Source organism: Kryptolebias marmoratus, linkage group LG2, assembly GCF_001649575.2.
Source record: "Kryptolebias marmoratus isolate JLee-2015 linkage group LG2, ASM164957v2, whole genome shotgun sequence".
Classification (NCBI taxonomy): Eukaryota; Metazoa; Chordata; class Actinopteri; order Cyprinodontiformes; family Rivulidae; genus Kryptolebias; species Kryptolebias marmoratus.
This window is the reverse complement of record NC_051431.1, coordinates 36,960,619-36,973,522: the sequence shown is the minus strand read 5'-3', so window position 1 is coordinate 36,973,522 and position 12,904 is coordinate 36,960,619. Positions and strand designations below refer to the sequence as shown.

The window sequence follows — 12,904 nt, the reverse complement described above, 5'->3', positions numbered from 1 at the left end:
TATCTTCCAGTTTATCCAATAACCACTCGCCGTTTTGCTTTTTTGTGCTATTTTTCTAAATGTTAATATCATATTATTTTGTATTAAAATGGTAGTAGTAATAGTTATAGCTTTGTCATTATTTTCTGACTGACTAAAATTGAGTTGTATCTTTCTGATGTATTTTTAGTGTTGACAGAATTGGTGGCGTCAATGCATTCCCTCAGAGACAAACACAACATAAACGCCCACTGCCCGTGCACCAGCAAACAGAATCTCCTCACTAAACTACCAGCCACCAATGGAGTCTCACAGGTACTACAGATGATGCCAGCTGCTGGGCTCTGATCCTGCCTTTCATTATGAACTTTATCAGAATAGTTTTTAGAAACTTGTGAAAGAAGCAAAAGAGAGTTGTGTAATTTATGGAAATGATGCCTGATTCTTGGCTGAGACTGGCAGAGACTGAGGGTTGGGAATCTTCAGGCACCTCACAATTCGATCTGATTATGATTCAGAGGGATGTGATGCAATTATGAAATGGTTATTGATGCGTCTCGATGCATCCATAATCACACTTCAAACAAAAATCTGACCAGAAAATCTCTCAGACCACAAATTAACTAAATTTTTTGCTCTGTAGTATAAAACGGTTTTCATTCAAACTGGAATTTGAGAACTAAATGAACAAAAGGAAATAAAATGCTGAGTTTCAGTTGATCTCTATGAATCATAGAGTCAAAACTCTCTGACTTGTTTTCTTCAGTGTTTCCAGGACTTTGTTTTTGGTCCTGTTGTAGAGTGTGGGGATGTCTGTGTCAGTATGTTTGACATACAATCTTCATCTTATGTTGTGGGTCCAAAGTGCAAAAGGTAGCTGCACAAGCTCTGGTTTTCAGTCACAGAGCGCAGATGGAAATCCTTTGGAATAAAATTTTAACTTTGTAATTTGTTAGGGGGAAACGCTGATATGTTGCATGCTTGATGGTCCTCTCGTTAGTACTGGCAGCTACCACCGGCTGTTTTTTCTTGTTCCTCTGGGTAGAAACATTTACACAACTTGCATATGGTGTGGCTCTTGAAAAACTTAATTTTTCCCTTCAACTTCATAGAAGCTGAAATACTTCAAAACATTGACGTTTAACACAGAAGGAGCCTTTTTATGAGTTGGTCAACCTCATTTCCCCTCTTTTGTATGCACACCATAAACTTCACCAGGCATCTAAAAGTAGATTATAACCCTCACCTCTAACTGGGATTCAAGTGGTTGTAGTTTAAAAAAAAAGTTACCAGCAGCTGTTTGTGAGTTTTTGGGTGTAACAGAATGGTCTACTCTTGGTGTCCAGCTGCTTTGTGTACCACTGGTTTACACCAAAATAAATCTCAGGATCTTTTGTGGAGAAAGAAAACAAGTTCAGCTCAGTTTCTGTTAAAGAAGGTTCATTACGACTATAATCCCGACCAATCTGGTGAAGTTCAGTTACCACAAGGACTTTTGAGGTTTGGTCACACAGCTGTTCTGAGAAATGACCAGTTAAAATTTGGTTGCTCTTCCTGTCCTTGTTTAAAGTAACCATTTTACACTGTAAGTTTGATTTGATTGCCGGCTGTTTGTATCTGCTAGGTTCTGCAAAATGTGCTAAACCACAGCAACAAGCTGTCTCTGGTGAAAGCTGAGCCGGGCTCCCAGCAGAACTCTGGTCACGAAGGAGCCAAAGCAGAAACCAACGGAGGAGGTGGTGGAGGGAGCAGCCCTGGAAGTGATGCAGGAATTGTAGCTGCCACCCCTCCAGTGTCTCAGTCCCCTCTTCACTTCCTGGCTGACCTGGCAGAGCAAAAATCCAGGGAGGAAAAAAAAGGTCAGGAATGGAAATGTTTACAAATCAGTATGATCTTTTATTCAGTGACTTTTTTTATTTCCCCAAGCACCTAAGTATTACTTCCACAAAGCATGTTGCTGATATTCATGTTGTTTCTGCTTTTCCTTTTTTGTTTTTTAATAGAAAACAAAGAAACAATGGTGCCAGGTAAATTTGTGAAAGAAGAAAAGGATGGGGACAGCCTGGAAGTTCTGCAGCAGTGTAAAACCACCTCGCTGATGGCCAACAGCACAGAGCAGGGCTCTACGCTCAGAGATTTACTGACCACCACAGCAGGGAAGCTCAAGCTGGGATCTACTGATGCAGGAATCGCCTTTGCTCCTGTCTACTCCAATGCTTCACAGGTATACATATCAGATTATTAAGGCTTTATTTATCATCGGGTTGAAAAAGCATTCACTGACCAAAGTTGAACATCCAGAAGTGATTTTGACATTGTCTGGTTCATGGGCAGCCCAGTCATGGGGTCATGGGACCAGCTGTACAGCCAGCTCTTTGATATTGTAGTCATTGTAACAATCACATGACCTTTGAACCTGTGTAGTTTGATGTAATTTCCACCACTCTGTCTGGGCAATTAACCTTATTTTGTCTTGAGAGGATGTGTAATATACAAAGCTAAAACATTACGTACTGTTGAATCATGGTAATGCTTCAGTTTTAAAGTGAGAACGAGGGCAGTTGTTTTTTTTACTCTATACTCTTGGTCTGCAGACTGACAAAAGTGGGCGATCCATGCCAAATATCCTTGATGACATCATTGCTTCAGTGGTCGAGAATAAAATTCCTGCCAGTCGCCAGAACATCACCACCAAGTTGTCAATCAAGCAAGATCACATCAGCCCCAGCATCAACAGTAATTCCTCCCCGGCTGTTAGTGAAGATTTCAAAGCAGAAAGGAAGAGGTCAGCCCCCCTGCCTGCGGTGTTCCCAGAGGATTCCATCAGTCAGTATCCAGACATTCCTCACTGTTGGTTAAACAGCAGGCAGTTACTGTGGCTCAAGGATCACCGGAACCAGAACAACTGGAAGCTATTCAGAGAATGCTGGAAACAAGGACAGGTAGACATCAGTCTCATGAGTGGGCAGAGTTCTGATCATAAAAGTTATTTGGAAGACTTGTGAGTTGATCTGTTTTTTTTTGTTTGTTTGTTTATTTTTAGCCTGTTTTGGTGTCAGGGATCCATAAACGACTAAACATCAGTCTTTGGAAGGCAGATTCTTTCAACCAGGAGTTTGCAGACCATCAGGGAGACCTGCTCAACTGTAGAGACCAGGTGCTGTCTAACTCTGGGATAAAGGAATTCTGGGATGGATTTGAGGACATAAACAGTAAGTCCAGGTTTACTTGGTTTTACTTTGACTCAGTTGGTTTGAGGTCTTCAGTCTAAATGAAGGTGTGTTGCCTGTTCAGAGCGGCCAAAGTCTAAAGATGGAGAACCTATGGTCTACAGACTAAAGGACTGGCCATCTGGAGAGGAGTTCATGGCTCTCATGCCTACAAGGTACAGACATCGTCGCCTTTTTCCAACTCTTTAAATTTTTTGCTGTTCAGTTTCAACTTCTGGAGTCTAAAATGCTGCACCCAAAAGTCCAAATAAGATAAAGTTCATACAGATATTCACATAGATGACGCAAGCCTGAATAATCTTGCAGATACGATGACTTGATGAAGAACCTTCCACTGCCAGAATATTGTGATCCAGAAGGGAACCTGAATCTGGCCTCCCACCTGCCATCTTTTTTTGTCAGGCCTGATCTTGGACCGAGACTCTGCTGTGCATATGGTAAGAAGTTTGTCAGCTGTAGTTCAGTGTTAGCCGGTTAATGTTGGTCGTGTTTTCCATTCTTCGTACATAGACAGAGTATGAAGGTGAACCATTTCATGACCTCGCAGCTTAAAGGTTGGTGTGTGAGGATCAGTGACATCTAACAGCAAAACTATAAATTACAACCAACTCAGCTGCATGGCAGCGCAGTGATTAGAGCTGTCTCCTCACATCAAGAAGATTGCAGGAACACCTTCTGACCTGGAGCCTTTCTGGGTGGAGTTTACATGTTCTCCCTGTTCTCACGTGGGTTTACTCCAGCTACTCTAGTTTCCTCCCACAGATCAAAAACATGATAGGTTAATTGGTATCTCTAAATTGTCCCTAGGTATGAGTGAGAGTGTGAATGGTTGTTTGACTCGTTTGTCTCTGTCTCCCTGTAATGGACTTGCGATCTGTCCAGGGTGTCCCCACCTATCACACAGTGACTGCTGGAGATAGACATCAGCTCCTTGTGATCCAGAAAGGATAAGCGGGTAGAGAAAATGGATGTATAAATATACCCCCCATAACCCCTCTCTACCTTTTCAGGCATGTAGGAGAAGCTATGTTAGCCTTATTTCTCCACCTTATTCCAATGACCCAAAAAAAATAAATAAAGGCCTAGCAGTTTTTAAAGAAATGCATATCGCCCGCCACCTTTCATGCTAGTTTTAGACTAAGATCAGCTTACTTTGAGAAATGAGTTGCAGCTGTTTTGTTCAGAATACAGTACAATCTCAGGCAAAATTGTAAGATGCCATGCTCAGAGTATGGGCTGTGAATAACTCTCAGCTACTACCCCATTCGATTTTATCTCAATATCTGTAAAACTGACTGAGTTATTGATATTTTTGTAGTGGCTAATGTCAATTAGCTGTGGCAAACATCTTGACTTGGATTGGGTGACACCAAAAGTTATTTAGTTGTAGATGTACATCTACTGACTACTTTCTGAGAGTTTTGTTAAAATCTGTCAAATAGTGCATAGGGTATTTTACTAACACAACAAACACTCACTCACAGCAAAAACATTGTCGCTCTTTTGTCCTCAGTAGTGGGCAATAAAAAACAGAATACAAGTTATCTGAATATTTTCTAAATAAGACTGATCTGAAGAAATCTACTGCAACTTACAGTGTATTTTATGAACTCATGTTCTTTATTTACACCTTCAATGTTTTCTTTCAATGCAGTCGTTCCCTGACCTTATGATTGTGTCTTCCTCTGTAGGTGTCGCTGCATGTCAGGATCAGACCTTTGGGACTGCCAACCTCCACGTGGAAGTCTCAGATGTCGTCTCGGTCCTGGTTTACGTTGGAGTGGCTAAAGGGAACGGAGTCCTGTCAAAAACTGGTAAAAACTTTTAGAAGTTTTTGAAAGATCACTTTAAAACCTGCAAGAACCAACCTGAGAGTGTCTTTCTTTTTACTCCATGAGTTACTTGAATTGCAAGAGTAATAATAAACCAGGAACTATATCAATAATTTTGTTAATAATTACATATTTACAACTATCTGTTTATCTCGTATATTGACAGATTTGTTTATATAAAACAAAAACTGTTATAGGTAGGCATTTTGGACGTCTCAAAACACCATTTTCAGAGCCATTATAGTCAAAGTTGTATGAGCACAGAAGCAACCCTATTACTATCCTGTAATTATTTTTTGTCCTGTATCTTATTTAGCAGGTTATACAGCAAAACTTGCAGTCTGATTTGTAATAGTGAGGTATGACTTTTTGTAGAAATTTACTAATACCTCCAAGCAAAAGGAATAATAAATTTGTTGCCCAAACCGATGAGACACCCAGCTCTGTTTGCAGCTCTGTAGCTCAGACAAACTTCACAGTAGTTTAGGTTAAATAGGTCACAGAAAGTTGAACTTTAATTGCCTGAAGTGGCATTTTGATATTTTTCTGATTTTTTTTTTTACACAATCACAGTTTCTGTTTTATGATTTTTACAGATATTTTCACTGGATGTTCAGCTGAAAGTTGATGATGTTACAGTCTAACTTTGAATCTTCAACACTTTTGCAAACAAGCTCTTCTTACTCCTAAACTCCATTTGGTACATATGTATACATTAAAGTAGACATTTTTGTCTTCTTTTAGTGTCTTTCACTGCTGTATGACTTAAGGTTTTCTCTCAAATGCCCCCAGAATGCTCGGAGGACACAGCAAGGCTTCCACAGCTCAAAATCCTCCAAAAATATTAAATTTATTTCCTCACACCTCCTACATAACACACTGAAGAAGCATAACAATTCACACCTGTGACCAAATCTGACTTACGTTATTTTTCACAGCAACTGTTTTAATTTTCAGTCTGTGTTTCTATCTGCCTCTCATTAACTTGGCGGTTGAGGAGTGAGAGACAGGTGTGTGGTTACCATGGTGACCATAATGAGCCACCGGCAGCAGCTATAACATTTTTTTGTTCATCACATCAGTGTTTTTTTAAACAGTATGTAGAAAAGGTGTATTTTTATTTGTAGAAATAAAGAGACTCACAAAAGACCTAGCTATAAATCAGTTTCTAACTAACTAATAACATAAAGGCTTTGAAATCTTTGTAAAAGCGATTGTTTTTGTTTGTGTAGGAGTGTTGAAGCGTCTGGAGGAAGAGGATCTTGATGAGGGTGTTCGAAGAAGGCTGAAAGACTCCAGTGAAACACCGGGGGCGCTGTGGCACATCTACCTCAACAGAGACATGGACAAAGTCAGAGAATTCCTGTACAAGGTTGGTACTCTCCTGAAAACACTGATCTGTTTAATTTTGTCTCCCACTAACCTTTGTTCTCCTGCCCTCTCAGCTCTGTAACGAGCAGAATTTGGACCTTTCGCAGGACCAGGATCCAATCAGAGAACATGGATGGTATCTGAGCAGGAAGCAGCGCCAGCAGCTGCTGGATGAACACGGAGTCCAAGGCTGGACTGTGGTTCAGTTCTTAGGAGACTCTGTTCTTATACCTGCAGGGGCCATGCATCAGGTGATCACTACAACACACTTTGATCAACTTAGTGGCTGATCAAGTCAAATTCAGATCCACAGGTTACACTAAAACAATTATTCTAACCCGCCTCCCCATATAACCTCATGTGGGCGTGGTTATAGGGGAGGCGGGGTTAAGTCAACTCAGTCAGGTGACCTATCCATTAGGACACTTCCTGTTTGTGTAACCCCTGTTGAACACTTTAAAACCCTCAGCTTCACAACTTCTCACTGCTGTGTTTAGGAGTCTGAATCAGGTCTGATCATGTGCTATTAGCAAGTACTCTGATTGGCTGAGCCACTCATTAACCCTTTCTGGGCTGGCTAACGACCGACTCCTGTGTCACATTGTGCAAACGTTCAAAATAAATTTATGCTCCATAGGTATGATGTTTGATGTTTTTCCTGTGTTTTAGGTCCAGAACCTTCATAGCTGTGTTCAAGTTATCAACGACTTTGTGTCTCCTGAGCATGTGGCCCGGTCCTTCCACCTGACCCAGGAGCTGCGGTCCACAAAGGAGGAGGTCAACTACGAGGACAAATTACAGGTGATGGAGCACATTTCAGACAGGGTTTAAAGCTTGAACATTCCTTTTGACAGGTTGAGCTTCTTTGATTTGTAGAGAACTCTTTAAACAGCCTCGGTTTGGACAAAATAGTTTAATTCTGACAGGACTGATGAGCTAATGGCTAGTTACTTATATTATTATATATGGTCTCTAAGGTTGTAAAGGAAATGTTTGAGATCGGAGTTGTTTTAGGACGTCATCGATCACTTTGGTTCCGCTCAGACTAGCCATTAACTTTTCAGTCTAGATGGAATTTAACTCATTTTCTTGTTCAAAGAGTTATCTACAACAGGTAAGATATTAACTGTTCAAAACCTTTCCACAGAATCCCACTTCAAAATGTCCAGTATATTGTTTCCTGATTTATACTCCTGTTTTAGGTAAAGACTGAACTAGAATCAGCTCAGCTGTTGATACTCTGCCTTCCTCCTCTTCCTCAGGTGAAGAACATCTTGTACCACTGTGTGAAGGAGGCAGTGAGCTCACTGAAGAGGAGCAGCTCTGACAAGGACATAAAGGAGGAGAATTTATGACACCTGTTTGACCTGAGCCATACTGTTCAGAGAGAACTATGACTCCCATCAGCCCTTCATTTCACTCTACTCATTTTGTGTGAGAGTTTGTCTGGTTACAGTGGGGGAGGGGGCGTCACAGAGTCAGACGCACAAAGGCAAAGGAACGGGCAACTCCATCACCCCAAACCTTCAGTGCCAAGAGGAGGCGCAGGATCAGAGGAGAGATTCTGGAGGATCAGCGGAGCTTTTTGGTTCAATGCCTTCTGTTTTCTTGATCGGAGTCTCAGACTGACCTGGTGGAGACGGTACAAGCCTTTGAGCCCCCACCCTGCCAGTCACTCATCATGTGGACTGTAAAGGCCAGCAAAGTTTAACCTTTGTACTCATCACGACAGCATCACCAGCAGCGTCAGGGTCAAACTGACGTCTCTGATTTAAAAACAAACAAAAAAAGAGATTAAAAAATCCAATCTCAGATGGTTCGGTCAGCTCCTCAGCTGCTCCTTTGTTTCTTGTTTTTGTCCTCTTTGTTTCTGGTCGTTTACCGTCTGTTGTGGTTTGATTCTCTCTTCTGTTCATGCAGCATTGTTTAAATTTGTTTTATACAATGCAACAAACCTGAGGGGGCAGTAATGTAAATGTGTTGCATAGTGAATTTCTTTTTTTTTCTTATGTGGTTTTCTGTTGTCTTTACTGTGATGGAGGACACACACACAGACACACACACACACACACCAGCAAATGCCTGTAACTTTGTGAAATGTTGATGCTCTGCAGTCCTCATGCCATAAATACATTTTCTAAAAATGAACTGCCAAACTGTTGTTATGACTGTGTAAAGTTTATGTAAAAAGAAAAAAAAGACTTATATACAGCGTTTAATGAAAAAAAAATTGCTGTAAAATTTTGACATTTACAAAAAGTATGTAATTTATTTAAGAAAAAAATTGTCTTGCTTTTTGATAAGATTTACTATTGTAAAACTTTTGAAGTTAAAGATTAAAATAATTAAGACTTATAAAGTGTAAATATATACATATATACATTACTGAAGTATTTTTGTAAACCATGGCTCACTTTAATTTCAATTTTCAAAGTGCAAGTGTTACATGCTTTGTACATTGAAGTTCAAAAGGGTTTTACATTTTCCATTAAAATGGAATTTATGAAACATTTAGTTTTGTGTTTTCAGTTCAGTCCTCGAGTCCAGTTTCTTCTGAAGAAGTCTGGGGGGAGAGCCAGAATACTATACTATACCAAACTAAACTAGAAGCACTCAGAGAGCTCAGACCTCCTCCAAGGCCACAGTGTGAATAAACAATAGTGCGATCCGAATCGTAATCTGGATCCCCTCCAAAAATGATCCATATTTTTTTGTGACAACCCCAACATTTCCTGAAGATTTCATCCAAATCTGTTCATTAGTTTTTACCTGATCTTTGCTAACAGACAGACAAACAAACCAATGGACACAACCAAAATCAGAACTTCCTTGGTGGAGGAAACAAAAGGGTCACATGAAGAAGCAGAGAAGTTTTTAACCAAGGTGTTACCTGAGACCTTGACCTTTGAATGGACCGCCACTAAAATGTAATCGCTCATTCCTTCTAACATGTTTGACGTTTCCTGAAAATTTCATGAAAATATGTTCATAAATTTTTTTTGAGTAATCTTGTATACAGACACAGATGTCACTGAAACCATCACCTTCTTGGTGGAGGGAACTACTCTACATTTTGTGTTAGCAGCTCGACAACACCAACCCTCCACTCAGAGATAAGAGGTACAACCACAAATGTTGTTTTCCCTGACTCAGACTTTTGTCTTCAGGCTCTATGTTTGTCTACAAAGGGGTGTTTTATGTGATATTTGATGGTTCTTTTGTAAAAAAAAAAAAAAAAAAATTACCTTTGTTGATAAGAATAGCAGGTTGACTGTAGAGAAAAGCCTAAAACTTATTAAACAAAAAACACTGTTGCTCCTGTTAGAACAAAAGAAATACTGCAGAGAAGTGAGGATTGTCCAGATGAGTATGTTAACAAATGCCTAACCTTTAACTCCAGTTTATTTGGCTCAAACCTCATCTTAAAATGTGCAAAATCACCTGACTGACCAAAGTCAACTTTACTATGTAGTTTGATATCTAATTACAGGTCTTGAATTCCTTGAAAGAATGCATATCACCCACCACCAGCTGTTTTGGTTAAACCTGGTACTATAAATGATGTCACGTGTGACCTCACGGGAGCTCGTAAAATGTGTAAGTTCCGAGCATGTGTTGTTAATCACTCTTGGCTACTACTTCACCACATTTTAGCTCAGTCTCTGTAAAACTAAGTTAAAGCTGTTCTCAGTGTCCCTGCTGTGTGTAATCACCTCCACAGGGTGGTGCTGTTGTCCCACATTTGTTGTGTTTGCTGTGTGTCAACCAGTTCTTTGTGTCATATTGTTCAGTTCAAGAGGTTTGTCATTTTAACTATTTAAAAAAACAAACAAACTGTAAAAAACGCATCATTTCCTTTGGCCTGAAAATAACAGAAACATAACTAAAGCATGAACACACAGCATTAAAACCGTGAAGTTCAGCAAGTGTCTGAGCCAAAGGAAAAATATAATTATAAACATTAAAGATAACTAAATCTATGAATGATTGAAGTGTCTCGATACTGAAGACCAATAAAACATGTAAACAGGCTGTGAGGCAGACTACAACAGCAGAAAAGGTGATCTGAATGTGTTTGAAATTCATCCATTAATAAAATGAGTTTTAAGACATGTCTGAGGGTTACGCTATCAGGAGAGGTGCACTTTTCAATCTTTACTGACCGTTCACCACTGAAGGCAGATAAGAAACTGACAAATGAAGTACCATAAACAGATTAACCAGTAATGATACATAAAAGTAAAAGTAAAACAGGTAAATGAATGTAAAAAAGGAAAATAATATTTCATCAAACACCCCATGTCCCCCAGGAGGAGCTAAAGAGTGTTACTGGGGAGAAAGATGTCTGGGTTTCCCTCTTGGACCTGTTTCCTCTAAGACCCATTTCTGGAGAGGAGGAAGAAGCTGGATCTATGGGTGGATGACGGATTGATTATTTGTTTTGTTATCAATGTTAGCACCGATGGTATGATTATAAGTGTGACAAGTGGCTCCAAGGGGGTGCCCAGGTCTCCCTCCTATGGCCAATGTTTCTTGAATAATGTGGTACTCCTTTACTGTCAAAGTCTTTGAAGACTAAAGCAGGCCCCGACCCAGGCTGTGCTTGGTTTAGATGGGGAACTGCTGACCTGCACTGAAGATATTGGCGGACAATGGAAAGAGTACTTTGAGGATCTCCTTAATTCAGCCACCACGTCCTGGAGGCAGGTTCTGAGGACTGGCAGGACACCCGGGTATGGACAAGATTCACCCTGAGATGCTGAAGGCTCTGGATGTTGGGAGGCTGTCATGGTTGACACGTCTCTTGAGTGTCGCATAGAGGACTAGGACAACACCTGTGGAGTTGCAGACCAGGGTGGTGGTTCCTGTTTATAAAAAGGGGGACTAAAGAGTATGTTCCAACTATCAGGGGACTGCACTTCTCAGCCTCCCTGGGAAAGCTTACTCCAGGGTGATGGACGGGAGGCTCCAACAGATGAACCTTGGACCCAGGAGGAGCAGTGTGGCTTTAGTCCCGGTCATGGAACAGTGGACCAGGGTTAGCAAGGGGGTCATGGGAGTTTGTCTCTTCAGTCTACATATGTTTTATAGATTTGGAGAAGGCTTATAATTGTGTTCCCCAAGACATTCTGTGGGGGTTGCTGTTGGACTACAGTGTGCTAGGGTCACTTGTAATGAGTATCTGGTCCCTGTACAACCAAAGTATGAGCTGTGTCCACATTCTTGGCACCAAGTTGTTTCCAGTGTTAACTGTCCTCCACCAGGGCTGTCCCTCGTCTCCAATCCTGTTTGTGGTGTTGAACAAGATCTTAAGGTGCAGTCATGGAGAAGAGTGTGTCTGGTATGGGAACCTCAGAGTCTTGTCTCTGTTTTTTGCAGATGATGTGGTTCTGTTGGTGTCTTCAGGCCATGACCTTCAGCGTACACTTGGGCAATTTGCGTTGAGTGTGAAGCATCTGGGATGAGAGTCAGCTTCTCTAAATCTGAGGTTGTGGTTTTCAACCTGAAAAAAAGGTGCAATTCTCCCTCCAGTACGAGATGAGTCTCTGCCTCAATTAGAGGATTTCAAGTATCTTGCTCACAAGTGATGGTAGGATGGAAGGGGAGATGGATCAACTGATCAGCATCTTGTCTGAGGGCATTGTCCAGTGTGTTGTGGTGAAGAAACAGTTGAGCCAAAAGGCAAAGTTCTTGATTTTCTGGTTCTATGTTCCAACCCACACCTGCATGGGGTCATCAGTCATGAGGTGTGGATCATGTCTGAAAAAAGATCTTGGATACAAGCAGCTGTTGGGAGGCCAAGGTCAGCCTTAGAGATAAGGTGAGGAGCTCCATCACCCGGGAGGAGCTCTAAGTAGAACCGCTGCTCCTCCTCATCAAAACGAGTCAGCTGAGGTGGTTCGGGCATATGATTAGGAAGCCTCCTGGACGCCTGCCTTTGGAAGAGCTGGAGAGTGTTGCTGGGGTGAGAGACGTCTGGATCGATTGCCTGTGCCACCCGACCACCGATAAGCAGCAGAATATGAATGAATGGATGGATGGAATTTTAATGTGCAAATTTTTAAAACATGTTCAAAATTCCTGCAACTCAAGAGTAAAACCATATGACCTGAGACCCTTTGTGTTTGCAAACAACATGAACCCTAAACATAAATGCTTTGACACAAAAAAGTGAAACATCTAATGTTAATAACATACAGGTTTTAATGAAACTTTCTGGAAGTAATCCCTGGATGTACTGTTTGTTTGTAACTGATCATCTTGGAGACAATATATATTTTATATAATATCCATCCATCCATTCTCCCAAGGCGTTCCCAGGCCAGCTGAGAAACATAGTCCCTCCAGCGTGTCCTGGGTCTTCCCCGGGGCCTCCTCCCGGTGGGACGTGCCCAGAACACCTCACCAGGGAGGCGTCCAGGAGGCATCCTCAACAGATGCCAGAGCCACCTCAACTGGCTCCTCTCGACGTGGAGGAGCAGCGGCTCTACT

At 41.2% G+C, this 12,904-nt stretch overlaps 1 protein-coding gene across 4 annotated transcripts in view; it reads left to right on the top strand.

Moving 5' to 3' along the window:
* The window catches only part of jmjd1cb (jumonji domain containing 1Cb), a 129,966-nt gene extending 121,044 nt beyond the window's left edge, over positions 1-8,922 (top strand). For 3 of the 4 annotated variants that reach the window (XM_017431847.3, XM_017431846.3, XM_037981722.1), the window contains 12 exons: positions 170-294; positions 1,604-1,838; positions 1,983-2,203; positions 2,574-2,921; positions 3,023-3,191; positions 3,274-3,364; positions 3,516-3,646; positions 4,901-5,023; positions 6,274-6,413; positions 6,487-6,663; positions 7,082-7,213; positions 7,675-8,922. In XM_017431847.3, coding sequence (XP_017287336.1) covers positions 170-294; positions 1,604-1,838; positions 1,983-2,203; positions 2,574-2,921; positions 3,023-3,191; positions 3,274-3,364; positions 3,516-3,646; positions 4,901-5,023; positions 6,274-6,413; positions 6,487-6,663; positions 7,082-7,213; positions 7,675-7,767 — 1,985 coding nt within the window. In that variant the 3' untranslated portion in view covers positions 7,768-8,922. Of the gene's footprint in view, positions 1-169; positions 295-1,603; positions 1,839-1,980; positions 2,204-2,573; positions 2,922-3,022; positions 3,192-3,273; positions 3,365-3,515; positions 3,647-4,900; positions 5,024-6,273; positions 6,414-6,486; positions 6,664-7,081; positions 7,214-7,674 lie in introns of those variants that run through there. The other variant, XM_025009500.2, reaches the window with a different exon arrangement.
* The last annotated feature ends 3,982 nt before the right edge of the window (positions 8,923-12,904 follow it).